Below are 27,547 nucleotides of genomic sequence, written 5' to 3'. Positions count from 1 at the left end.
ATTTGATCCTCTTACATGGTGTTGTATGTTTTGTGGTATTTTATGCATTGTGACTTGACATTATTTTTTATTGATTATTGTTTAGTAATTCTTTATTGTAACGGAGAAGTGTAAACTGTTTAATTCTTATTTGCTGATATTTAATTATACTGTTTACTACTACATTTTAATGGATTAATGCTTTGCCCCAATATTAATGAATATTGCTTTATTTTATATGTTGTTTATTTTAAAGCTATTGTGACTTTTTTGCATTGGGTCAGATTGTTATTAGGTGTGTGAACATTGCTGTCTATTTTGTTGTTTCTTCAGCTTGTAAACTGCCTTGTGAATAGTAACAGAGTAAGGCGGTATACAAATTTAAAGTGAAATGAAATAAATGACTGAATGTCTGTGGGAACCGAGTAGTGGGGATACAGATATGCTCTAAGCACACTGCCCAGCAGGGACCTGGTAATCCAAGATTTATGTTCGACAAGGTTCCAGATGAACTCTGAGATATCCCCGCTGCACTGAACATTGCCACTTCTCAGTTCAGGCTACTTCCCAGGGTTGTTGTAAAGCAAAACATTGCTTTGAGCTCCTTGGCAGAAAACAAAAGCCACAACTTAACAATAGTTAATAATGTTCGCTGATGTTCTGGTGATGAGCTGGCAGTACTGTGACACACAATCTGATGAGAACGGGATAAAATCTGTATTTGTAACCAGTTTTGCTTTCTCTAGACAATCTGCATGGCCAGATTGTTCTGACTGGGATCACTTTGAAGGCAGATTGCAGGGGCTATGGCATGATGGCACAGGCCTGGTGGGCAAAGGTTTCCCAGGACTACTTTATCGTTGTGATTTTTGCTTTAGAATTCAGTGCTACTTGGAAGCTTGCACATTCCTTTACCAGCAGATCTTGAGTCAGTAACAAATACCTCCAACATTCATTTGTGTTTCATTTGCAAGGCCTGTTAGGGACATGATAGTACACAGATTAAGAAGGCTAAAAACGTTCATCTTAACAGTGTCAAATGTTCCTATATACAAACAGTCAATAAGGCCTCTGCTCAGGTGAGTTCCCTTGAACCATAAGGAAGAGGAAGATAACAAGGTACTCACCCTGCTGCCTCTGAAGTCTTGTTGGCTGGGTTTTATTCTGGGATGGTTCATGGCTTCTTGATTGCTGGGTGAAACATGCCTTGCTTTTGTTTTTAAAAAAGTAATTCAAACATACCATACCCCAAAACCAACTCAAATGATTTTTTATCTAGTTGAATGTTCCCCAGCTAAGAGCAAGAGAGCACCTTCGCAAACAAAGTGGCCAAGCCATCTTCTTTAGAAGCTGGGCTCATCAGATGCCATACGTGGAGGCTGTAGAATGCCTTGCCCAGAACGGGGGGGGGGGGTATTTCTAAGCTGGGGTGGCAAACAGGGTGCACTGATAGGGACCGGAATCCAGGAGAGGGAAGAAGGAAGCACAAACCTTTCATTGGCTTTCACCTGACTTTTATAGACGGAGAGTTGGAATGGGACAATTTTTTTTTACCACACCTGACATTTGGTAAACTTCCTTCTATCATTTGGGAGGTACAAAGAAACCAAATGGTTACATACACTCTGTGCTAAATTACCACTTGGTAAATGTTTGTGTGGCTCTACCCAGATTTAGGGAATAGCCCATACATGCACATGGTGAAGCCCATCTTACTTCAGACATGACTTAAGGAATACTCATGCATCCAACTTCTGTTATAGAGACAAGAACAGTCTTCAAAGGAATTGCTCCCCAGAACCAAATCCTTTGCAGCAAATAACCAGGTCCCTATGTACTGGCATAATGATGCAAAAGCAAACCCTTCAGGATCAACCACCCTCAAGGGTTTCACAGAAGAACAAAAGCTGCAGATATCCTCAAAGGTTTATCCAGGAATTAAACAATGATAATTTAATAAGATAATTTAAACTGACGAAGTTATTGCCTAGACTTTGATCCCACCTAAGGGCTCTGCTTGATGCTCATCAGGTGATGTGGAGAGGCCTGATAGCCAGCGAGCTTCCTTTGAGCCCTGACTGGGAGCATCGTTCCAAAGCCTTGGGCAGAAATCTCTCATAGCCCTGCTGGCTGAGACCTTGTTGGCCAAAGACTCCAGAACTGAACCCGGGACTTCCTGCATGCAAAACAGGTCGTCTCCCATGGCGGGGGGGGGGGAGGGGGGAGAGTGCATTGCTCCATCTGCATACATAGAGGCCTTTAATAAGCCGTTGAGAGTTTATGCGGCTTTTGTTTCCCTGCCATCTCTTTCCTGTGACATTGCTGAAGCTTTTGCTGATTAGGCCAGCTGGGGCGGCCTGCTTTTGAAAGTGTCAAGATAAAAGTTGCTCAGAAACCAGAGATTATTTTGTCGCACTGACATGAAAGTAACAAGACAACATGGAACACAAGACAACATAAGCAGGTAATGGTTTCCCAACATCCTCTGCCTTCTCTGAGCCAGCAGTGGTCTGGCTACATTCTACATTCTCCTCTAGAATCTCTGTGTGTTTGGGGGGGGTATTGCCCCATCTTATATGCTACATACATCAGACAGATCATTCCTGCAAAAAGGCAAACAATCTTCAGGATGGATTGACAACAATGCCTAACTAGTCCAGAAAAAGGGGTGTTGGCTCCCCACTGTCTATCCTATATCAGGGTTTGTCAAAGCAAGTGGAGAAACAGAGAAGCTGCCATCAAACAGAGCAAAAGCCACGTTGCCTTGGGATGTGGTCAGAGTGTGTCATAGCTGAGAGTGGAGTTGGTAAAAGGTCAAGCAGAGCACCGTGTGCGGAGCACACAGACAGCATAGTACAGGCAGGAAAAGCAGTGAACTTGCAGAGTTCATACGCCTGGTGAGTGTTAAAAATCGAAAAGAGCAATGCTAGAGGATGCAGTGCCTTAAAGAAGGCAAGTTGGCTCAATGTGAAAATGGAAAGCTCTGTCTGTCATTCAAGAAATGGCCAACTTTGGATTTGGCTCCAAGTCAAGGCTGAAATGAAGAGCAGCATTTAGGTCAGGGCTTCCCATTGTGGAATTTGTGCCTTCTAGGGATCAGGAGAGTACAAGCTGGAGAAGGCACCAGATGGAACCCGATGGATGTGGCAGATTAAGGGCTTTTCTACACTTCTTCACTTTTCTACACCCAGATGGAGCAAACGGCAGCTCAGGTTTCCTCAGGAATGATTTCTGCTCAGATTTAGAGCTAAAGAGCAGCTTTTCTCTGGGAAAGGGAAGGTGAAGGGAAAACTGCTTGGACCTGAGCTTTCTCAGCATTGGAGAAGTGGAAGCAGGGATGAGCCCTAAGACGTCCAAGCAGTTCCTGGCTTTGTGGGACGTGCGCAGCAAGGGAAGCCAACTGGGTTTCCAGTGAGAAATGGTGCTAGAATGCTCCTGAGGGGACCGAAGAAGGGCTTGGCCACAAACCATGACAAAGCTGTGATCGAGAGAGGCTTGGCCTTGACTGCAGTTGCAGCAGACAACCAGCTCTTCCCCCAGCGTGCATATTTAAGAAGTATGTAAAATCAGGTAGAACAACACCAGCTTCTGTAAGGTCAGGGCAGCCGACCATCTGCATCTGGCAAAGCTTCTTGCTGGCTGCACTTCTCTCACACATACTTCATAGGAAGGCAGTTGCACTGGGTTGTATTCAGTGCTAGCCCTGCTCAGCACAGACCCATGGAAGTTAATGGACATGACTAACTTAGATTAATTAATGGCAATGGGTCTGCTCTGAGCAGAATGAGCACTGAATATGGTCCTGTCAGACTTATCTCAAAGTCACTCTGTTCAGGATAAGGATACTGAACTCACATCTGACTGTTCCCATTTTACATAGACTGGCATCATGCATCTAGTTATAGTCACATCCCTAGAATCAGATTGCCCCTATGGAATCTATGGGAATTTTAAAAAGCTCACCTGAGCACAACTGTAGCTACTGCTTGCATCTCCCATTAACCAGCAACTCAGATAGCTAACAAGGATGGCTCACGATAAATGCTTAGAAAGGGAAACCGATGCCTCTTTAATCTGATGTAATTAAGTGCACATCAGATAGCCAGAAGTCAATTTTAGCAAAAACAATGCAATTTAGTAAGAAGCACTTCACTCCAAATAAGAAAACATATTTGAAGAATAGCTGTCAGAAGCTGCAGACTGACAACAAAGCAACTATCACCAATAAATCTCTCCCTCACCACTAGTTCCTTTTCAAGGCAATGTTTTCCTCAAAACACTGTGCCAGAGTTTGTCAGTCATAAAGTCCTGCAAATGGCTTAGTTTCTGTACCTGACAAATGCATTTTGTTTGAGAAGCAGAATATGCTAAACGTCCTTGCTAGTTGCAGACTGTATAAAGATGAGCAAAAATATAGACAGGGACATAAATTCAGCAGTGGTACAAGTATCGTGAGAAAATTAGGGCTTTTTTAACCAAATTCCATTTTGGAGGCTACATCTGTTTCAAGAGAATTTTTATTAAATACCAGCATAAAAGGCAGTATCTGAGTTAAGGGGACTTTAAAAAGGGCTGCACTTGGCAGTATCAGCCCTGGGAATTACAATGTATTCCCATAACTTCTCCTCCCCCCCCCCCGCAACTCTGCTCTTTTCCTGCTTTATACTGTGATTTAACCACTTTGCAAGGGCTTTCACAGATAAAGGCAGCAAGTGGTGTTATTTAATACACATTAGCTCAGTCTTTGTAGCAACATATGATGTCAATGGGCCATCCATAGGATTGAGGCTAAGGCTAATTGTGTTCAGGCCAAGACAAAAAACACATTTTCACACACATGAGAGAACATCTGGATGGGCTTTTCAAAAGCCAAACTACATGTGATGTTAAATGCATCTTTGTTGTCCAAGGCGCTGTATTTTACAAATTCAATTTGCATTGGGCACATGGGAGGGGGCTGATAAATTAAGGGGCTAAGAGCAGGCATGGAGGGGGAGTTTAACTGCTTCCTCCCCTGTTGTGGACCTGAAGAAAATTCTTCCTCTGAACCTGCTATTTTCACCAGCAGAAAATCCCCCATCAGCACCACAAAGGGAGTTTCCTGCAAAGCAAATTCGGCTGAACTTCCATTCATGTCAATGGGGACTGGAATGGATGGTCCCAGCAGTTTGATGTGAGATGACACAGGCCGGGATCGTGTGGGTGCCCGATTACACTTGGTATGAATGAGGAGCAATTAAGAAAGGAAAGAGCCTGACCACAGTGGTGGCCTCTCCTCTGCATGTAACAATTATAGAAAGACTAGCACAAGAAGCCTCAATGAGGCCGAACGAGAGCAGCTGCAGGATGCAGGAGAACATGAGCCCAGCCTGCTCTTGGTGGCAAGTCTTCTTTAGGTCTGCCCCAAGTGTGAAGGAAACTACAGGTGTGCTGGCAATTATAACCCTCTTCAGGTATTATACACACATGGAATATGCACACAGGAAAGAGCACTCCAACCTCCACACTCCCCCCCCCCTCATCCAGTCACCTCCATGAGTTAGGTGGGTCATTTGGCAGGGGTGCTCCAGTTATGGGATGCCCAGAGCCTACATGAATAACCTTTCTGCACTGGGCAAAGACCTTTTCATTCATTCTCCCAGACCTTTTAGAACTATGTTTCCCCCCATGGAACAGATTCATTCTGCATCTGGATTTAAAATGCTGTTGTGTTGCTTGTGCTGGTTTTCAGGCTGAAGTCTGAAGTGATGGCTTTCAATGTTTTCAATGTATATTGCCTGACTCTGTGTGAACTGCCCCAGGGGACATTGTTGATTTCGCAGCCAGCAGATGTTTTAAAGGAAGAACTAAATAGGCTCCTGCATGATGTAGAACCATAGACAATCAGGATTCCACACCATTTGGGAGCCTAAATGAGCACAGGATGCCCTCCCCATAGATGGGTGATAGGGGGCAGATCCCATGCATGCATCCCCACTCACACGCTCTAATTCCTTGTGGGTAGAAGGTCTGAGAAGAGGTTACACCACTGGGGCTGCATGAAAAATGGGTGTCTTAATGGCCCTTCAGCAGAGGAACGTGAATTCAGCAATTTTGCTTTCTCTTGCTCTGAAGGGAGCGCCTGACAACAAGATTCGTGCAAGAATCAATCTCCTCTGTAAAGAGGAGCAGAAATCATGGCTACTGTTAGACACAGGAGACATGGCTCCATAGTCAAACAGACTCACCTGCTGCACATGACAAGGGAATAGCACCTCACATGACGCTAACAGGGCTTCAGCAACCATGGGTGCCTAAGGAAACCAGTAGACCTTTTAATTACTGGGAGTATAGCAGTCATGGTATTCTGACTGACAACCTACAGGGTATGTTAACTCCCTCCTAATTCAATGCTCTGGAAGTATACACGCAAAGAAGAGGAACAGCACCATCTGGCCATGTCTACGCAGTGCCCAAGAGAGAAGGGGAAAAAGGAATCAGGATGGTTAGGCAAGACTCATGTTTGTGTGCCTGAAAAGAAGTTGAATACCTCACTGTGTTGACAGAATACTTTGCTGGTTTAAAATACAGATTTCTGAAATGTGGAGTTCTTAAGGGACTCAGTATGCACTGGGGGCGGGTCATCCTATCCTCAGCTGGTGCAAAGTGGAACATTAAGTCTCCTAGGACCAAGGAAGATTCACACCCAGTTCAAGAGTGGGGGGTGAACACTATTCCTGGTGAGTTCCTTCCAGGGGGGGCTGCCAACAGAGCCAAGTGCAGAGCAATCCTTTAAAGAACCCCAGAGTGCTCCTGTGGGGAGAGATCAGGGACTGCACCCTCTAAGCACAGGTAAGTGTATAAAAGGGGTTAGTTGCTGGAATGAGGGGAAGCAGCCAAAAGATATCCATGCCTTGAGTGCACCAAGCGGCTCTACCTGAGAAGAAATGAGCTTTGAAACCCTTCTTGGAGACAGTGTTGTCGGACTTGAACTCAATGCGCATGTTGTTGTACTGGGAGGTGATCACATCAGGCTTTTCCGCCCCACAAAACTTGCCGTGTAGTTTGGCCTCAGAAGTGAGGCCGCTGCGCACTTCTACAAAGTCATACTTGCAGACCTGCGGGAAAGGCAGAAACAGGTGATTCCCTAGAGTTACGGAAGGTGGGCGAGAGGCCAGAGGAAAGAGTCTGCGGATCTTCTATGCAGCCCACAGTATTTTGACACCTGAGGTTAAAATATGCTCCCTCCAGCCCCAAGCACAGAAAGACAGCCTTTAATATCCATGCGTCATCTTCCCTTGGTACAGGGATGTTTTACATTGTTTAGGGGTGGAAGGATGAGAAGGGCTCCCCCCTTGTGCATTTATATCTGTAGAGAACAAAAGGACACAACAATATTTTCTTAATAAGAATCTAAGAAGATCCCTGGCTGCATCCGGGTCAGAATCCTGTTTTCCACTGATAGCTAGATTCTTCTGGGCAGCTCACCAACAGGGCATGAGGACAGCAGACCTTCCATGCGATTGCACCCCCGGCAGTTGACATTCTGTGTTTCCTTTCTCTGAACAAGGAGGTTCACGTAACCATTATGGCTGATAGCCCCCCAAAGACCTTTCCTCCTCCATAAACTCCTCTAATCCTCTTTCAAATCCATCTAACACAGCAGCCATCACCACAACTCCAGGCAGTAAAGTCAATTTACTTATGTGTTTTCTGAATAATATTTTGTCGGTACTGATTCTAGAGTTAATCAGTTTCACTGGGTGACCCTGAGTTCTATTATTAGGCGATAGGGAGAAATATTTCTCTCTATCCACATTCTGCCCTTCCCCCTCCACCCCTGCCACTCATTCCTTCTCAATACGCCCCCCCCCGAAATACTAACTCAGGTACCAACTGCAGCATGGATCAGGGCCTTTTGGGTGGCTGCTCCAGGGTTGCAGAATAATTTACCACGGGGGGTGTCAGAATACACCTCACCTCTGACCCTCAGAAAGTGGCGCAGAGGCCAAGACGCTCTTCGCTTCCTAATCCCAGGGGATGCAAGGGAGCTGGATACCCTCCTAAGGGGTGTGACACTCCAAAGGGTTAGTGAAGGAAGTTCTGCTTAAAGCCAGGCACTCACATCATTGCCCTCTGTCTCAAAGAAGTCAAACTGCAAGGATATGCGGTACTGGGTGGGTGCCACCAGCTGCCAGATGCAGTTCTTGTTGGGCGGGTATTCCTTTGGCCATCCAGGGCTTGTGATGGAGCCATTAAGTTTGGTGAGGAATCCGCCACAGGCAGCTGCAAGACAGAAAACCCAACAGGTCAATCATGATGGGCATATGGCTCTCACATCCCAAGCTATCACCCCGTGGGCACTGTGTGGAACTCTGTTGTACTATAAAGGGTGTGCAATCAACCTCCTGCCTTAATCGATTTGGGACCTACCGTATTTTGGGGGGGAAATAAAGGAAACAATTTTTATTCCCCCCCCCCAGCCACGGATATCTGCCCGAAGCGCGGGGCGCTCTGCTTTGGCGCGCCCCACGCTCCGGGCAAGCAGGCTGCGGATATCTGCCCGAAGCGCGGGGCGCTCTGCTTTGGCGCGCCCCACGCTCCGGGCAAGCAGGCTGCGGATATCTGCCCGAAGCGCGGGGCGCTCTGCTTCGGCATGCCCCATGCTCCGGGCAAGCAGGCTGCTATCCCCGCGGGCTCCCCAGGCTTGCCAACCCCTCTCGCTCTCCACACTTCAGCGAAAGCCTGCATTCGCCCCATAGGATGCACACAGATTTCCCCTTTATTTTTGGAGGGGGAAAAGTGCGTTCTATAGGGCGAAAAATACGGTATATATATATATATATTTAAGGACTGCCTTCTTTCATATGGGATCTTGCAATTGTTCTGTCCAACATCTGAGGCCTCCTCTGAATGCCATTCTAATATGAAGTTTGCAGGTCATCTGCTAGGAGCACAGTTCACTGGGTAGTGGCACTGACTCTGTGAAATTCACTCCCTGCAGAGGATAATTATGCCAGTTCCCAACACTTTACTCCTCAGCGAAGGCCTGGCTGTTTCAGAAGGCTGTCGGCCAGCATGAATTATTTTTACACTTCTAGGTAACCAACACAATAAGGGCTAATATTGAACAGTCAGTTGCTGCTGTTTGGGGCTACGATAAGATAAGTGGTTTTTATTGTTTTAATTCAGTAGTTACTTTGGCTGTTTGTAAGTCATTTTCATGTTAAAGAGAAGCAGTGTATAAATTCTTCAGTAAAATGATTTCTGCCGTGCCCTCGTAGCATCAACTAGGAAAAGGAGGCCCTCTGTGGCGGAGAGGTCCCACTCCTCTGGTACTCACCCTCACACCTGCGCTTGTCTGGTGCCAACTCATAGCCAGGGTCACAGGCGCACTTGTAGCTGCCCAGAGTGTTGACGCAGCGCTGCTCACAGCCTCCATTGTTGGGCCTGGAGCACTCGTCCACTTCTAGGGAGACAACAGCAGAGAAGTCCCAGGGTGCTGGGTGTCTATTTGGTGCCAACTTTGGGGTCAAAGAACCTAACAATTGTAGGGTTGGAAGGGACCCAGAGTGCCACTTAGTCCAACCCCCTGCACTGCATCTCTCCTTCTAATTCTGTTCCTCTCTTAAACTCCAGAAGGAGTTTCTACCTTGCTTCTTTTTCATATCGTGCCCTTAAAGAGGTAGCTATCAAGACGAGAGAGAGAGAGAGAGAGAGAGAGAGAGAGAGAGAGAGAGAGAGAGAGAGAGAAACTAAACTACCAGTCCTGCAAAGAAGAAAGGAAGGAAGATGAGAAGTCTTGGTAGTCTTTTGATTTAATATGGCATTTAAAAATGCTTTACATAAATACATACAAAAAATTGTCTGTGGAGGCAGGAAAGTAACAGCTTCTGGAAGTCAGAGGATGCTGGTTTCCTCAGCTCAGCAAAATACACATTTTCCTGTGCGAAGCCTGCCTCCTCGTTGCCAGAACAGGAACACACCAACCACATGGAATGCCTTCCCAGCAAAATGCAAGGTCAGCCTTCCTAGCCGGGGGCCCTTCAGATGTGGGGCTAATGCAAGTTGCACTCCAAAACATCCAGGAGGCACCAGGTTGGGGGAGGCTATGTAAGACGTCGGCTGCAGCATGTGAACGGGCGTGAATCTTCAGGAGCACTTTGCTTTAAGATCAAGATCTCAGATCAGAGGGCTGAACAAGCTGATCCTTTAGATCCAAACGAGCACATAGAAAGTGGCATGGTTATGTGCCTTTTTTTCAGCTGAATAAGCACAGATGCTCAGCCCATAGAAATCTGCTCCCCATCCCACAGAAAACTGATGCTGATGTACAACACCATTGCTTCCTAGGGGAAGGACCGGGGGTACCTTTGAAGAAACTGACAGCAAAGCCAGCCTTGTTGATGGACCCATCTGACACAAACTTCATCCACAACTTGTTGGAGGTGCTCTTAATGTCATCGGGCTTATCGTAACCGCAGTACCTCCCTATCAGATTGCCTGTCTCTGTGTTACCATCCCGGATCTCCAGGTAGTCGTAAGCACAGCTATCATGGCGCTCAATCTGCGGGAATGAGGGGGAAATGCAAGATTAGGGAACATTTCATGCAGTCTTAGCCAGGATACACAGTGCAGGGGGCTGCCAGAGTTGACTCTTGCAGGTCGTCTCAGTCACAAGCGGTGGTGGTGGGCAGATCCACAAGCCCTCCAGAAAGAATAACAGATTCCCAAACTCGGAAGGGACACTTGCTCTCCCCTCATGGTGCAAAGGTCCACTTCAAACAACCCACCTTGACAGCCTTACTCATTCTTCCACCGTCACTGGACCCTGTCTTACTCTATCTCTGCTACTCATTGGACTCAGCTATACAGCTGCAAATAAAATGCTTTAAGTGCATTATACAAATGTGACCACTAGATGGCGATGGTGAGCTATGGCAAATTCAATATCCCCCCCCCCAAAAAAAGTTGTTTAATAAAGCATTTTCACAGTGTTTTTTATATGTATGTAGATTCCACCATTGCCCATCCTTCCTGTCCTGATTCTCTGCTTGTCCAGCCTAATGTAGATTTTAAGTCCTGAGGGTGCAGGCTGCCCTTCTCTTGCTCCACACGCCTTCTATGCTGCTGCCATGAGGTAAGAAGTAACAATAATGAGTAACTGTGAGTGAGCAAGTAAGTTGTCGGTGGGTAGAATGCCTAGGTTGCCATGTCTAGACCCAGAAGGGATAAGGATTCCATGATATGCTACTTTTATGTGTGTAGGGCATTTGAAAAATAAATAAATAGACAAACAGTGAAACATGTGACCCACCCCACCTTGCAGTCTTGAGAGGTACAGTCCCATGTGCTTTTTGTGACTGTGCAAATAAGCTCTGAGTGGGCCCAAGCTGAGAATGTGACAGGAATGAGGTTTTGGTTTTCCGGATCCTAGCCTGTTGACTCATGTTGCTTTCAAATGTGGATGGAACTCAGGCACTGAGATCCTAGAAAAGGCTAATGCAGGGGTCCCTAAATGCAGTAACTTTGCTGACCCCTGCGCTAAAGGCTGTAGCAGAAATGGCATCAAAGTTGTCTTGGCACTTAACATGCACATAATTTTTAAAAATGCAAATAGCAGCTCGGGGGGGGGGGCTGATTAAAGGGAACCATTTTCATCAGGACCACAACAGTAGAAGACAGGGTGAAATTTCCTTTCCCTACCTGCAACTATGATTATTATCACACACATACACCCCAGCAGACGCTATCTGCATTTTTAAAAACATGCATATGAAACAAACAAACAAGCAAGCAAACACACACACACACACACACACACACACACACACACACACACTGAGAGTCTTGGGGAATGGGAGAACTGCAGGTCCTTTTTTATGGTACAATATAGCACTGGTGATCTACTGGGAAGGCAACCCAGATGCTGGTAGTTGCTTGTGGCAATGCCTTTGGTACCTCAAATGACAGGAAAGAAAGCCCCACGTGGTATCCTTCAGAGACGATAATCTTCCAAACACACAATTTATTGGGCCGGTAGTCATCAGGATAGTTGGGAGACTGGATGTGCCCACTGTCTTTCTTCACATCTCCCCCACAGATGGCTGGAAGTAGAACATGAAGGTATGAGAAATGGATCCCATTTCTTGGAAAGGGAACCTCTGGGAATGACACTCCAGAGCAAGAAGCTCACCACCAGCTAATGCAGGGAAAGCCCACCTGGCTGCCTTTAATGCAACAAAAGAATTTCCCCCCATGAATGCCACACAGAGACCAACCAAAAGTTGAGTTGGGGAGATGGACTGTGCAAGCTGCTTTCCTTGGTCGGTAGAAAACTTGACAAGATTTATTTAAATCTGAGGTTCCCCATATGGGGCATCCAGGAACTGCACTTGGTTCCTGTTCTTCCTGATTTTTAAATTCAAACCTTAAAAAAAAAGAGTAATGCAGGACTGGTTGGAAAGTAAAGTGTAGGTCTCCAGCCCCCCAGCCTCTCGTCTCCCTTTCCCAGACTGGCTCTTGGCCCCGCACTTTGTCTCGCAACAATTTAAAAACAATTAAAACAATTTAAAAGCAAAAAAGCTAAAAGCAAGCATCAACAAATCGTTCTGGGATGGGTATTCTTGCCTGCATAGACTTGGAGGAATAAAGAAGTTTTCAGCAGGTCTTTAGAAGTTGGCACAGAAGTCACCCGCTTTCATGTGGTTTGTGTGTGTGTGTGTGTGTGTGTGTGTGTGTGTGTGTGTGTGTGTGTCTGTTTTGCTCATGTTTTGTTTATTTGTGCTGTTTGTGCTGTGTCATTTAGGATATTTGTGTGTGTTTCTCTGAGCAACACCAGTTTTCCTTCTGTGAAATAGTCCCATGACACTTTCTCAGATTTCCAAACCTAGGAAAAATATCATTCTGGTTTCTAGGTTTTTTCTAGCTCTTCCCCAGCTCTCTTCCCAAATTTAACCTCTACCCCTCCCTCCCCTGACTCTGCCAGGTTGAAGAAGAGAAGACAATACCTTCATAAACAGCAAAGAATCCTTTTCCCACCCAGTTGCTGCTACTGCTGAATTCTATCCAGAGGCGGCTGTCCGTAGAGTAGATGGGCTCTGGTAGTTTGTTCCCACAAAACCTACCTGGAGAAAAACCACAGGCTTCCTTGGGTATGTCACTTGCACCTCTGTTGCCATACCATTTATTGTATGGTCACGTATACTCCTTATAAACTTTAATAATAACAATTTTATGATTTATATGCAGCCCATCTGACAGGGTTTCCCCAGCCACTCTGGGCAGCTTCCAACAAAATATTAAAAACACAATAAAACATGAAGCATGCACATGCCACAAGGTGAGTAGAGCAGGAAATAAAGAGATAAAGTATGTTGACACATCAGAAATGGAAAAAAAATCGTTAAAGGAAGATTACTACCCAGCCCTAACCTCTATTCCCAACCCATTGCCAAATGTGTAAAATTCTTTGATAACTTGGATCTTGGAAGCAGAAGAAAAACAGAAAAAGTATAAAAGCTTATATACACATATATGTAACTTTAATTGCATAATTTATTGTGAATATGAAATCGTACAAGAAAGGATTGAAGGGCTGGAAAACAGTGGAAATGCAGAAGAAAATGGATTCTAAAGGAGTCTTATATCTGCCCATAATAGAAACAGAGGTTTGGTTGTTAAAGTCATGCCAGTTTATAATGTAAATTAGACACACTTCTGGTGAACAGTTACACCACTGGGCAGATTGCCCAGGAAAGGAACAGATTTTACATCAAATGCTGCCTTTAGATCAAGATGAAGTTCCCTTCTAAATGACAAAGTGCAGCCCCATCTGATCTAAGGGCCTTTGCTGCGAGCAAACTGGCTACTTTATTAATCACAAACCACCAACACATATCTGCCTCCAAACTACAGTTCTTGTAACCAGGTAGTCCTTTACAGCAGAGTAAAACTGCTCTCAGGTAAAGAAGGAACAAAGTGCAGTGCTTTGTATTCATCCTTGATTGAATTTAACTCACTCTCCAAAGGGCCCTAGATACGGCCAGTGATGAATGAGCTGATAATGATTCTAAGGGAAGTACAATTACTCATCACAAGTGAGCATATTGGGTGCTACACAAGTATGTAAGTACACAGGGAGAAAAGGAAACGGTTCAAAGATTTCGTGTTTTGTTCCCCTGCCCCTGCCTGAGTGGAGTTTCTAATATTTCTCTCTGCGCTGCAAAGAGGAAAGAAATTATGCCCCCAAACATTAAACCCCCTAAGGCCTTCCCCTGAGCTGTGAAATACAAATCAAACCAAGCATCAATCTGGCATTATAAACTGGAAGGTCAGTTATAATAATAATAATAATAATAATAATAATAATAATAATAATAATAATAATAATAATTATTATTATTATTATTATTATTATTAATACCCCGCCCATCTGGCTGGGCCTCCCCAGCCACTCTGGGCGGCTTCCATAAAAACCAAAAATACAGTAAAATATCACACGTTAAAAACTTCCCTGAACAGGGCTGCCTTAAGATGTCTTCTGAATGTCAGGTAGTTGTTTATCGCTTTGACATCTGCTAGAAGGGCGTTCCACAGGGAGGGCGCCACTACTGAGAAGGCCCTCTGCCTGGTTCCCTGTAGCTTTGCTTCTCGCAATGAGGGAACCGCCAGAAGGCCCTCGGCACTGGACCTCAGCGTCCGGGCAGAATGATGGGGGTGGAGACGCTCCTTCAGGTATACTGGGCCGAGGCCGTTTAGGGCTTTAAAGGTCAGCACCAACACTTTGAATTGTGCTCGGAAACGTACTGGGAGCCAATGTAGGTCTTTCAAGACCGGTGTTATATGGTCTCGGCGGCCGCCCCCAGTCACCAGTCTAGCTGCCGCATTCTGGATTAGTTGTAGTTTCCGAGTCACCTTCAAAGGTAGCCCCACGTAGAGTGCATTGCAGTAGTCCAAGCGGGAGATAACCAGAGCATGCACCACTCTGGTGAGACAGTCCGCAGGCAGATAGGGTCTCAGCCTACGTACCAGATGGAGCTGGTAAACAGCTGCCCTGGACACAGATTTGACCTGTGCCACCATGGACAGCGGTGAGTCCAAAATGACTCCCAGGCTGCACACCTGGTCCTTCAGGGGCACAGTTACCCCATTCAGGACCAGGGAATCATCCACACCTGCCCGCCTCCTGTCCCCCAAAAACAGTACTTCTGTCTTGTCAGGATTCAACCTCAATCTGTTAGCCGCCATCCATCCTCCAACCGCCTCCAGACACTCACGCAGGACCTTCACCGCCTTCACTGGTTCTGATTTAAAAGAGAGGTAGAGCTGGGTATCATCCGCATACTGATGAACACCCAGCCTAAACCTCCTGATGATCTCTCCCAGCGGCTGCATGTAAATGTTGAAAAGCATGGGGGAGAGGACAGAACCCTGAGGCACCCCACAAATGAGAGCCCAAGGGTCTGAACACTCATCCCCCACCACCACTTTCTGAACACGGCCCAGGAGGAAGGAGCGGAACCACTGTATAACAGTGCCCCCAGCTCCCAGCCCCTCAAGACGGTCCAGAAGGATGCTATGGTCGATGGTATCAAACGCCGCTGAGAGATCCAGCAGAACTAGGAAACAGCTCTCACCTTTGTCCCTAGCCCACCGGAGATCATCAACCAGTGCGACCAAGGCAGTTTCAGTCCCATGATGAGGCCTGAATCCCGACTGGAAGGGATCCAAATGGTCCGCTTCTTCCAGGCGTGCCTGGAGTTGTTCGGCAACCGCTCGCTCAATCACCTTGCCCAGGAATGGAAGATTTGAGACTGGGCGATAGTTGGCCATCATGGCCGCATCTAAAGATGGTTTTTTAAGAAGCGGTTTAATAACTGCCTCTTTCAGCGGGTCTGGGAAGGCTCCCTCACGGAGGGAGGCATTCACCACCCCACGAAAGCCCATCGCCCAGTCCTTCCCGGCTAGCTTTTATAAGCCAGGATGGGCAAGGATCCAGGAGACAGGTGGTTGGTTTCACTCGTCCAAGCAGCCTGTCCACATCCTCGGAGGTAACAGATTGGAATTGATCCCACTCAACTTGACTAGACAGAACTTTAGCACTCTCCCGCCCTGGTCCTGCTCCCACGGTGGAGTCTACTTCTTCCCAAATCTGAGCAATTTTATCTGCAAAAAACTTTGCAAAATCATTGCAGGAGAACATGTGGCCCGTACTGGGCCCCGATGTTGCAGGTGGTTCCGCTAAATTGTGAACCACCTGGAAAAGTCTCCTGCTGCTGTTTTCTGCAGATGCAATAGAGGCGGTGAAGAAATTCTTCTTCGCCGTCGCTATCGCCACTTGGTAGGCTCGACGTTGAGCTCTAACCTGTGTCCGGTCAGATTCGGAATGAGTTATCCACCACCGGCGCTCTAGCCGTCTCAACGATTGTTTCATTGCCCTCAGATCCGTGGAAAACCACGGGGCTGTCCGGGCTCCATGCAATCGGAGAGGGCGCTTCGGAGCCAAACAGTCAATAGCCCTGGTTAACTCCACATTCCAGCGGGCCACCAGGGAATCAGCTGAAAGGCCATCAACATGGGATAAAGCATCCCCCACCACTCTCTGGAAACCATTTGGATCCATTAAGTGGCGGGGGCGGACCATCCGAATTGGTCCCACCTCCCTGCAGAGGGGATGGGTCGCAGAGAAGTCAAGTTGCACCAGGAAGTGATCTGACCATGGCACTTCTTTCGTTTCACTTTTACTTAGTGTCAGATCACCAACATCCATAGAGGTAAACACCAGGTCCAAGGCATGTCCACGGCTATGGGTTGGGCCAGACTTATTCAGGGACAGCCCCATGGAGGCCATGCTTTCCACGAAGTCCCGAGCGGCCCCTTGTAAGGTCGTGTCGGCATGGATGTTAAAATCCCCTAGGACGACCAAGCTAGGTGTCTCCAGGAGAACATCCGCCACGACCTGAAGCAGCTCGGGCAGGGAATCCTTGGTGCAGCGGGGAGGTCGGTACACCAAAAGGAATCCTGTACTGCCCCTATTGCCCAACTTCCAGAACATGCACTCAGAAAACTGGGTCTTCCCAATAGGACGCCTGGTGCAAACTAATGACTTCCTAAAAATCACTGCAACCCCCCCTCCCCGCCCACATGACCTGGGTTGCTGTGCGTAAGAGAAACCTGGTGGACAAGCAGCGGCAAGGACAGGCCCATCTGCTTCATCCAACCAAGTCTCTGTTACACATGCCAGGTCAAGTCCTCCATCCACGATCACGTCATGGATGGCAGTGGTCTTATGAATCATTGACCTGGCATTGCACAGCAGCACCTTCAGGTCATGCGGGTATCCCTTGCTGATTCTAGTATCCATCTGGTCAGGACCAAACCCAGAGGCAGGAATAGTCCTCAGACAACGACTAAAATGAATATTTCACAGGATGTCAGACAAGTTGGACATGGAAACTTCTTCCAACGGCAAGATATAGGCCTCCATATGGACTTCCGGGTTGGCGCCATCGCCGAATGGCGGACTCCCTCCGAGCTCCGGAGGGAGTCTGCTCGGCAGGGGCTGGGTCCTACCGCGTCGGCGACGCGGGGACCCTTAAAAACCACGGGCACGGAGCCCGTGGACATGGGGACTCGGCTGGTACCGTTAGCGCCCTCCCGACTCGTGAAGGAGCCTTTTTAAAGGCTACGGATTGGGTGCCGGGGAGCGGCGTGGTGCTGTGAGTCTATCGCTTCCCCTGCCGAGCGCAGCCGCATGCCATTCGTCGGAGAGCGCTGGCTTCTTCCATTGAAAATTCGGCTATTTAACAACAACCCGTGAGTAATTGGGTAACCGGGTATAAAAGGAGAAAAAAATGAATTTTTTTTCGGATTCGGCACGAGCGGGGGGGGGATCTAAAAAGGAAGTCAGTCCCCTCCCTGATTGTAAACATGCTAAAACAAGGACTGAGAAACCAAGATCAATTCAGAAGCTTATTGCTGACAAAAAATATCAATTCCACGATGGGATATTACAAGAATTGTGCTGGAGGAGAAAAGTCGAGGGCGAGAGGGAAAAGGCAACCCCCCTCTGGGAACCGGGGCGATTCGGAGAATCTGGCGGAGAGAGATGGAGAATTTGACAGCTGTCAAAGTAGCTGTCAAATCTTGAGAACATAAAGAGGACTTTGTTATAAGTATTTTGCTGGTAAATTTTGCTACAATTGGACATAAATATGGATACAAAATGTCAGGGGGAAAAAGAAACAACAACTTGACTTTTGGATTAGAGGATACAAAGTTACTGCAAGCCCCCTAGAGGGGCTTTGGGACATTACAAATGGCGTATGTGGAAAACTACTCTGGGATGGGTACAGGACTTATCTCCTGGGAAAGCAGCTAAACTGAAATATTGTTTTGTCTACAGAGGTGACAACACAATAGAATTTTTCTATTGAAGCAAGGTAGGAACTGGACGTAAGTTTTTGTTCCTGAATAACAAACCTCTGTAGAGATACTAGATTTCGGACTAAGAATGGTTTTGCAGCTGAACAAGATAGAAACCTGAGAAAGTAAGAAATAAAAGAGCAAAGGACCAACTACGCCACGGAAAGAACAATGGGAGGAGCAACTATGACCAAGGGAAATTAAAGGCCTCTATTAGACTGGATTTTTGAAGTTAAACAGCATCAAAACAAGCAAATTTAAAGAAAACCGGCAAGATGGATTGAGGAAAATTTGGCTGTGGACTTGAGACCTCCAGGCCGACAACATACAGACTGATGGACATGGGGAATCTAAACCGGGGAAGGGAGGGGGAATTCTAGAATCCAAAGGCTATGTAACCAACTTTTTGAATCTTCTTCTATCTTTTATCTTTTATCTTTCTATATAACTTTGGTATTTTGATTTAATATGTTTTGGGGAAAAAGGGGGAATTCGTGGAAGGAAACGGGGTAGATCTTGGGGGGGAAAACTTTTTTTTTCCAATTTTGTTAAAGATGAGGAGTGATGTTAAGATTGTAATTTAAATTGGCTAATAGGCACAACATATTAGGTTTAAATTGGGAATGAGAACTTGTGGAACCAACTTAGGGAAAGGGGAATACAGTCGGGAGGGGAAGGAGAGAGTCCCAGAAAGAAGGTTATGAAAATAAGGGTTTAAAATTGGTCTTTCTGTTTCTTTCTTTTCTTTATCTTTTCTATTTTTTCTATTCTGTTATTATTGGAAATTTTAATAAATATGATTAAAAAAAAAAAAGATATAGGCCTCCATATGGCCTAGCTACATGCCGTGGCTTGGTCACCAATATATTCCCAATGGTTACCTCGCAGGTTGGCCTTCCTCCAGAATCCGTCTCTCACCTCTACGTAGTCATACCAGCACAGCCGACTTCGGTACAGATCCATGGATGTAAAGTTCAGAATGATCTGAGAAGCAAGCAGAGGTTACACCCTGAGTAAGAAGCGGGTACAAAACATTACTTCAAAATGTTCTGTAATTTTCTTCCTAGGAGACCAACTCTCTCTCTCTCTCTCTCTCTCTCTCTCTCTCTCTCTCTCTCTCTTAAAAACTGAGAGTCTGGGCACTGGTGCAAAGGCTCCAATTGCGCCACTGATAATCTCTCTGCTTCCAGATTATTGGAACTGGTGGTCAGCTGTCAGCTCCCTCAGGTCCCAGAACTTAGCCCTTCTTAAACTCTGCCCCATTCCTTATCAGGTCAGGGCTGTCGCCTCTTCATTTAGCAGAAATGTGTCATGCTGTAATTCAGGCTGCTTTTAAAGTGCACAAGCAAGCACCATTAAACTTGTGGCCCTCTGAGTCCACGTGGAATGTTGTGAGCAATACTGAAGAGGCCAACAGGTCACTGGCACTGGTTCAGATTTCCCCTATTATTACTCTGGATCTGCACTTTTGAGATGATTTTAGACCTCCCAGAATAGCTCCAGAAGCACAAAAAACCAACAACGTCAAACTCTGACTGCTGAAATCATGTGTCCTTTTGCAACTGTGGAAAACAATTGCAGACAATGTTGTTCCAAGATAGCAGTCATTTAGGCTCATAAGTCTGGAAATGGCCCCAAATTTCTGTGCCTGAGTCCAGCTCACACTTTGCTTGACGTGAATGATCACTCTCTATTTTAAGTCATTGGAAACAGAAATAAACCTACAGCTTAAGAGAGCAGTATTAGAGACACGGATATGGCAAAGGTCAACAGATGATGGGAAATTTTTGTTATTGTCTGCAAACCTGACAAATAGCTGAGTAAACAAGAGAAAGAAATTGAGTTTCTGTCTTTTTGTTTCCCTGCTCTGGTCCTGAAAATGCATCTTTGTAATACTATGAAAGGCCCCTCACAAAGCTGGAGTCTTCTCCTCACAGCATGCATCTGATAACTTTGCTTTCCAGCATCACAGCATTCAAATGTCCTAGTTTTCACAACTAAGGGAAATGTTACTTCAGAAGCAGTGTTAAGATGGGGTCAATGGAGGAAGACACTGCACAAGAAGGGGAGGACAAGCCTTCACTCACACACCCAGATCCAACTTCAGTTGGGTGATCCCATCCTGCCTTCCCTTTGTGGGCTGTGGATTCCAAGGATAAGAAAGCTCAGCCCACAACATCAGATTGGAAACAGTCACTTCCCTGTATCCCAGCCTCCCTAATGGCAGTGAGTTGGAAGAAGGAGAGGGAAGGGCCAGGGGCTGTGAGACAGGTGGACTGGAGCGGCAGCTACCTTCTCCCCGGGGGTGACGGAAATCCTCCAGATGCAGTGCATGTGTGCAGAGTACCCATTGGGAAACTCGGGTGAGGAGAAGTTCCCTTGACTGTCCTGCAGGGTTGCTCCACAAGCTGGAGGTGGTGGCCGGAAGGAGAGAAAAGAAAGCACATCATAAGGCGGTTAGAAAACAGCTGTGAACTTGCCCACCCAATGCTCTCCCCTAAACAAACACCTTCAGCACAGCCAGGTGGCTCTCGTTTCAGGGACACGCTGCTTCCACAGTCCAGGAGACTGTTTTGCAGTTAGGTCATCCATACCCTGGAGGGGAAAAAGCACCCCCCCCCTTTTCTGGGATACTTCCTATGCACCTGGTTTGCTCAGCTGCAAGACTGGGGATGAGACACGGACATCTAGACAGGACCATGAAATTAAGGTTGCACTTTCCCCCTCCCCCCCCATCAAAATCCTCTGCCATGCTTAAACAATTTCTTCAAAAAGAAAAACAGAATCCTGCAGCATACGTATATTATGCAATTTAAGGACATGTTTGTTTTGCATAATTTCCTCTGCTAGTCATGGGAAAGAACAAAGAAGTGTACATGACACTGAAGCCATACAGCTGTAAATCCTAGTCATCACAACTCCCTCTGGATTCTGAGATTTCTCCAGACATCGGGGACATATCTTTGAGCCTTAGGGACTAGCAGCTTGCTTTAAAAAATAAAAAAGGAAGTGTTCTCACAACATTGTTGAAGTCTGTGTTGTGACCCATTTGAAGCTCCTGTGGAGGGGGCCAGACTGCAGAGTAGAGCACTCACACTCCTGCTTTTTTCCTAAGCAACTATACGCCACAGGATAAACTCCTGTTTTCCCTGCGAAATTGGCTCATTCCGGATAACCCCCCTTCTCTTTCCCCAAAGTATCTATAGCTTGTTCCGCAGCTGTGAAGGTAGCTATGGAAACCAAACCTTATGCCATGTTGCCACAGTGACGGAAGTCGGGGCTTTAGCGCAGGCAATCGAAACCTTTACAAGAGTTTTCATGTTCTCTCTTGTTGCTGCTCTCCCTCCTTCTGCAGCAAAGCACCAGGGGATCCTGGATCCTTTAGGAAACAAGGTCTCCCTCCCCTCCTCATCCTTCCCTGCCAGCCTGCCAGAGCCATGATCCTAGCCAGCTCTTAAAAACATCCAAATGCCAGCAAAAGCTGCCCTACCAAAGGGCAAAGACCCAGTGGCAGTGCCCGCAACTGGCCTCCTGTCCCCTTCTTCCATCCAGGCACGGGCGAGGGGGTCAATTCCCAACACTGCCACGTCACCCTCCTCCAGGCAGCTCACTTGCCAGCTGGGACCATGACAGCTCTCTTTGCTCAGCACCACCTGGACCCAGCCCAGCGCGGCCATCTGGAAGCCACATGGACGAGGCTTCGCTTAGGGGCTGATGGGGAGCTAAGACACCCATCCTCACGAGTGCTTCCAGAAGGTCTCAAAAAGGGGAAAGGAAGCAGCCCTGGAGTAAAGGGCAAAATTGTTCATTGCACACCAAGAGCTTTCTTGCCCATATGCCCCTGGGCGACACATACTGGGTGGAAAACAACATAATTAGTGGCAGCAAGATCCAGCAATTTTGAGAATCTTTATATGAATGAATATATATATATATATATATATATATATATATATATATATATGAATGAATATATATATATACAGTGGTGCCTCGCAAGACGAAATTAATTCGTTCCGCAAGTTTTGTCGTCTTGCGATTTTTCCGTCTTGCGAAGCACGGTTTCCCATAGGAATGCATTGAAAATCAATTAATGCGTTCCTATGGAAACCGACTTCAGACCAGGTCCGGGGACAGTCTGTCCCCCGACCTCTTCTGAAGGCTGGGGGGACGACCAAGGGCTTTTCTTCCCACCCCCAGCATTTTAAAAAACCCCGGGACAGCGGGGGACTTCTCCGCTGTCCGGGGCGATCTTAAAATGCTGGTGGGCAGGAGCGATGCCTCCGCAGTCGCCCGCCAGCATTTTAAAAAGCCCCGGGACAGCGGGGGACTTCTCCGCTGTCCGGGGAGATCTTAAAATGCTGGCGGGTGGGAGCGATGCCTCCGCTGTCGCCCGCCAGCATTTTAAAAAGCCCCGGGACAGCAGGGGACTTCTCCGCTGTCCGGGGCGATCTTAAAATGCTGGCGGGCGGGAATGATGCCTCCGCTGTCGCCCGCCAGCATTTTAAAAAGCCCCGGGACAGCGGGGGACTTCTCCGCTGTCCGGGGAGATCTTAAAATGCTGGTGGGCGGGAGCGATGCCTCCGCTGTCGCCCGCCAGCATTTTAAAAAGCCCCGGGACATCGAGGGACTTCTCCGCTGTCCGGGGCAATCTTAAAATGCTGGCGGGCGGGAGCGAAGCCTTCGCTGCCACCCGCCAGCATTTTAAAAAGCCCCGGGACAGCGAGGGACTTCTCCGCTGTCCGGGGCGATCTTAAAATGCTGGCGGGCGGGAGCGAAGCCTTCGCTGCCACCCGCCAGCATTTTAAAAAGTCCCGGGACAGCGGGGGACTTGTCCGCTGTCCCGGGGCGATTTAAAAGCCCCCGGGAAGGCAGGCAGGGGGGACAAAGACTTTTGCCCCCCGCTGGCCTTCAGAAGAGGTCCTGGACCTCTTCTGAAGGCGGGCGGGGGGCAAAAGTCTATGCTCCCCCCCAGCTGCCTTCAAAAGCCCTCCGGGACAGCGGAGAAAGGCGCTGCGTTTCTCCGCTCTCCCGGGAAGGCAGGCAGGGGGGAGCAAAGACTTTTGCCCCCGCCGGCCTTCAGAAGAGGTCCTGGACCTCTTCTGAAGGCGGGCGGGGGGGCAAAAGTCTATGCTCCCCCCCGCCTGCCTTCAAAAGCCCTCCGGGACAGCGGAGAAAGGCGCTGCGTTTCTCCGCTCTCCCGGGAAGGCAGGCAGGGGGGAGCAAAGACTTTTGCCCCCGCCGGCCTTCAGAAGAGGTCCTGGACCTCTTCTGAAGGTGGGCGGGGGGTGAAAGTCTTTGCTCCCCCCCCGCCTGCCTTCAAAAGCCGTCTGGGATAGCGGAGAAACAAAGGCTGGCGGCGGGAGGAGGTCTCTCTGCCCGCCGCCAGCCTTCGGAGGAGGTCCGAGGACAGTGGGGAAGACGCGCTGCGCTTCCCCGCTGTCCCGGAGATTTCCCTATGGGCTTTCGTCTTGCGAAGGAAGCCCATAGGGAAATTCGTTTTGCGAAGCGCCTCCAAAACGGAAAAACCTTTCGTCTAGCGGGTTTTCCGTCTTGCGAGGCGTTCGTCTTGCGAGGTACCACTGTATATGATTTCATTTGGGAGACCCCTACTCTACTGCCTCCTATCTAGCCACCAAGGGGGACATAGTCAATAAACCCATTAAAAATATAATAAAATACAACACAACATCTACATTAAAAAACAAAACAAAACAAGAAGAGTAAATAAACAGCAATAGGAGCCATAAATGCTACAGGAGAAATAGAAGGAATAAAAGAGTAAATTCTTCTTCCTTTTCCCCATGACAAGCAGGAGCTGCCTGAGGCTGCAGTCCTGTACACATGTACCTTACTTTAGGTCAGTCACGGAATTCAGAGTAATTTTGGGATAGCTCTCCTTATGCCTCATTTTTCTTTGGGGTTGCACTTCTGTGGAAGTGTGTCAAGAAGCATGCAGAGAAGCTTGCGTGTTTCTGAGGCTTTTCCAATGCCGCCACATGGTACTCTGTTCCTACGGTTGAGCCAGGCAGCCAGTAATCTAACATTTCCCTGCAGAGATGCTCCTCCTCCGAACTTCCTAGAGCAGGGGTCTGCAACCCGCGGCTCCAGAGCTGCATGTGGCTCTTTTACATCTTTGCTGCGGCTCCGGGGCGGATACTAGCGAGGGGAGGAGGCGCATTGTGCGCCCCGACACTCCTCACTGTGGCGGGCGCTGTACTGCCTGTGACGTCGCATGGGGGCGGTGCGTGCGTTAGTCACGCACCGTCCCGACGTCACCTTTCCACCCGCTGTCAGATCGTGGCTCCGGAGATATATTTGTTTTAAATGTCGCAATGGTTTTGCGGCTCCCAGTTGTTGTTTTTTCTTCGGAAACGGGTCCAAGTGGCTCTTTTTGTCTTAAAGGTTGCAGACCCCTGGCCTAGAGCATCCCTATGCTCCAGAGGCCTGTCCTGCACCGCAAAGGCTATTGCATGCCAGGGCGTCTACCTGATTCCACACCTGGCACCTCTAAGGTGAATCCCAAGCCTCAACCACATTTATGCTAAGTCTTCTCAAGGTGAAATAGTCACGTCCCAGTAACCAACTCCTGATAGCAAATTAGACTAGCTATATTCCAATTAATGTCATTTCCATTTAGTTAACTGTCCTCCTCTTCCCCCCACACTTACTTTTTATTGTTTCAATATAACAATGCAAACAAAATAATTCCAGTTACATGCACATGCAAAGCAGCACTGAATATGGAGTCAGGCAGAATGGACATTAAAGCAGCTAAGAGAATGGCCCCCGTAGATGCACAGAAGGCTCCAGCTCCCCAGGGAGATCTGGTGTCATACTCAGAGCAGCCCTTGCATCTAGGCGGCCACCATATAGCCTTTGCACATGAAGACCTGGGTTACAGGAGGAGAAAGGAAGGCCGGTCCTTGTTAAGGTACAAGAAGAAAAGGAGCCATGCTTCCTTCTAAGAGAAGCCTCTCACTACCCTCCTAAGTTGCATGAGATGTTCTGATAGGACTACATTCCAGATGTTATTTATCCCAGCCTCCCTTAGTAGCTTTGAAGCAGATCTCCAACGCTGAGCAATGCCCAACTGTGCCACTGTCAAGCAGAAGAGCACCAGATCCACAGCATATATATCACTGGCCAGCAGTAGCAGAGCTAAGGACGGGTCAGATTTCAAAGACTGGCTCATAAAGGAGGAAACGGCTGCAGATGAAGTGAGCTGCAAAAAGAGCACACCTGGGTTAGCAGAAACCAACTAGGTGTCAGCCCCTCCAGCTTCTCGCAGAGAACATCTTTTGTCAGCAAAACCATGGACTCCCCTGGGTTCCCAGGCCTGGAATTGTTGAAACTTACTCATGTGTCAAAAAGCTAAGTGATCAAGTCTACGAGTGAGTGGGGACACTCTTAGGGCCGACACAGAGCGCCAGCCACTTCACACCAAAAGAAATGACTCTGTAGGGTAGGTTCATATGGGAGAAAGTGATCTTTACAGGATTTTTGCTTATGACCATTTGGCTTTACAAGGCAGATCCAGCCTTTAACAGTCTTGTCTCATTTGTCATGGGAACATTTTATTGCACTAGAAACTTGCAGCTCTTGCAGAAGATTGTGTGTGAGGGATCCATGAGGATTTCCTTGGACTAACCTCCTTCCTCCTGTGTTGAAATCCCTGCAGCCTGAGATTCAGTGTGCTCATTGAGGATTCACAACTTGTCAATCACCCAGCCCAACTCACAGAAGATCCTACAGGCGGAAAGAGAGCAAAGGCCTACAGGGGTGGTGGCAACACCTGGAGGAGAAGAAGCAAGGTTGGCCTGGGGTGACTCTGAAGCAGAAAAGACTACAAGAGGACAAGAAAGTGAGGCTGTCAAGAGGATGACAGATGGATCAAATAAGCACCCTTTCTAGAACCAGCTACTTTCCCCACTCTAAACAGGTCCCACTACTGCCAGGTCAGACCATCTCCATGTGGTGTTATTGGTGTCTAGGACGGCCTGGCTGATCCTCCTGGTCAAGTTGTCTCAGAAATATCAAGAATTAGGCTCAAAGAGAGTCTGAATAAGAGGCCAGGGCCTAAATATTAGCAACAGTTATGGGGAGACTTGGTGATGCTTGGCCCATTGAAGCTAATGAGGACTGTTGGGTTTTGCCTGTGAAGCAACTGATGAAACTGCACTGGCCCTGCGGGAATTCTGGGGAGGGTGAGTTTCTGCTGGGGTTTTGGCTTGATCCATGGCTATGGATTGGTGTTCCCCTACCCCTGCCACAACCAGATTACATTTGGAAGAACTCATGATCTGCAGGTGACGTGTTTTATTTCATGGGTCTGTTGACACAAAAATAAAAAATAATGTTTGCAGATGCAAATTTTAAAAATTGACTTGGGCCTTTCTGTACCTTCATGACAATTACTTACTTTTAACAAAAATTCTCCCTTTCTTGTGAGCAGTTTGAAAAAAATAAAACTTTCTCCTAACAAGAAACCATAAATTTTAAAGAATCTTACTGATCAGAGACAAAATGCCTTTACAAAACCTTGTTGTTTTTAAACTGTCTTGGGTCGATTAGTTTTCATCCCCGAAGGGAAGAAAGGTGTGAGAGCATTGTGCACAAAATTAAATTTTAACTGAAAAACTGCCATGCAAGCAACCTAGACAGTTCACTTCTCAGGAAGCTGTACACCCCCAGTTTTATCATGTTTTGGCCATGACCTTTGGACCAGTGACATTTATTGCATTTGTAATCCGAGGGCTCTGGGGACTTCCAAGAAGTTTGGGGAATTTCGCTGCAAGTTCTCACAGGATGGCTTAAGCCCTGACACTGAGACGACGTGCAACTGACTCATGTCTTGTCTGACCACACTTCTGCATCTCATGAACAAGCATCTCTCTAGGGGAGCAAAATGCCCCTCCAGACTTGGGGAGAGATAAACTGTGAGTCATTTATATTCTCCAGTGTGCAGAGGCACCACCTTGGGATGAAGATGGGGGGAAAGTGGTGTGGCACGCAATGTGTGTCACATGCCTGTAATGTTGCATGTGTGTTGTCAGGAGGAGGCCTTGTCCAGGGCCACGCAGTTTCAATGGCCACAGCTGGTCCTCTCTTGCGCTAGGGAGAAACCTGACTATTATGCTGTGCCACGCTTGGTGGTTCAGCC

The 27,547-nt window shown here is 47.4% G+C and overlaps 1 protein-coding gene across 3 annotated transcripts in view; it reads right to left on the bottom strand.

Annotated features, from left to right (window-relative positions):
* BMP1 (bone morphogenetic protein 1) overlaps nucleotides 1-27,547 on the bottom strand; it is a 178,805-nt gene that overhangs the window by 18,872 nt on the left and 132,386 nt on the right. For all 3 annotated transcript variants that reach the window (XM_081171379.1, XM_081171377.1, XM_081171378.1), the window contains exons 8-15: nucleotides 20,677-20,792; nucleotides 19,266-19,368; nucleotides 12,969-13,085; nucleotides 11,920-12,065; nucleotides 10,330-10,525; nucleotides 9,302-9,427; nucleotides 8,084-8,244; nucleotides 6,896-7,076 (exon numbers count right to left, since the gene is read on the bottom strand). In XM_081171379.1, coding sequence (XP_081027505.1) covers nucleotides 6,896-7,076; nucleotides 8,084-8,244; nucleotides 9,302-9,427; nucleotides 10,330-10,525; nucleotides 11,920-12,065; nucleotides 12,969-13,085; nucleotides 19,266-19,368; nucleotides 20,677-20,792 — 1,146 coding nt within the window. The remainder of the gene's footprint in view (nucleotides 1-6,895; nucleotides 7,077-8,083; nucleotides 8,245-9,301; nucleotides 9,428-10,329; nucleotides 10,526-11,919; nucleotides 12,066-12,968; nucleotides 13,086-19,265; nucleotides 19,369-20,676; nucleotides 20,793-27,547) is intronic.

The sequence above is a fragment of the Podarcis bocagei genome (assembly GCF_964188305.1).
Source record: "Podarcis bocagei genome assembly, chromosome: 15".
NCBI lineage: Eukaryota > Metazoa > Chordata > Lepidosauria > Squamata > Lacertidae > Podarcis > Podarcis bocagei.
This window is presented reverse-complemented; position numbering and strand designations above follow the sequence as displayed.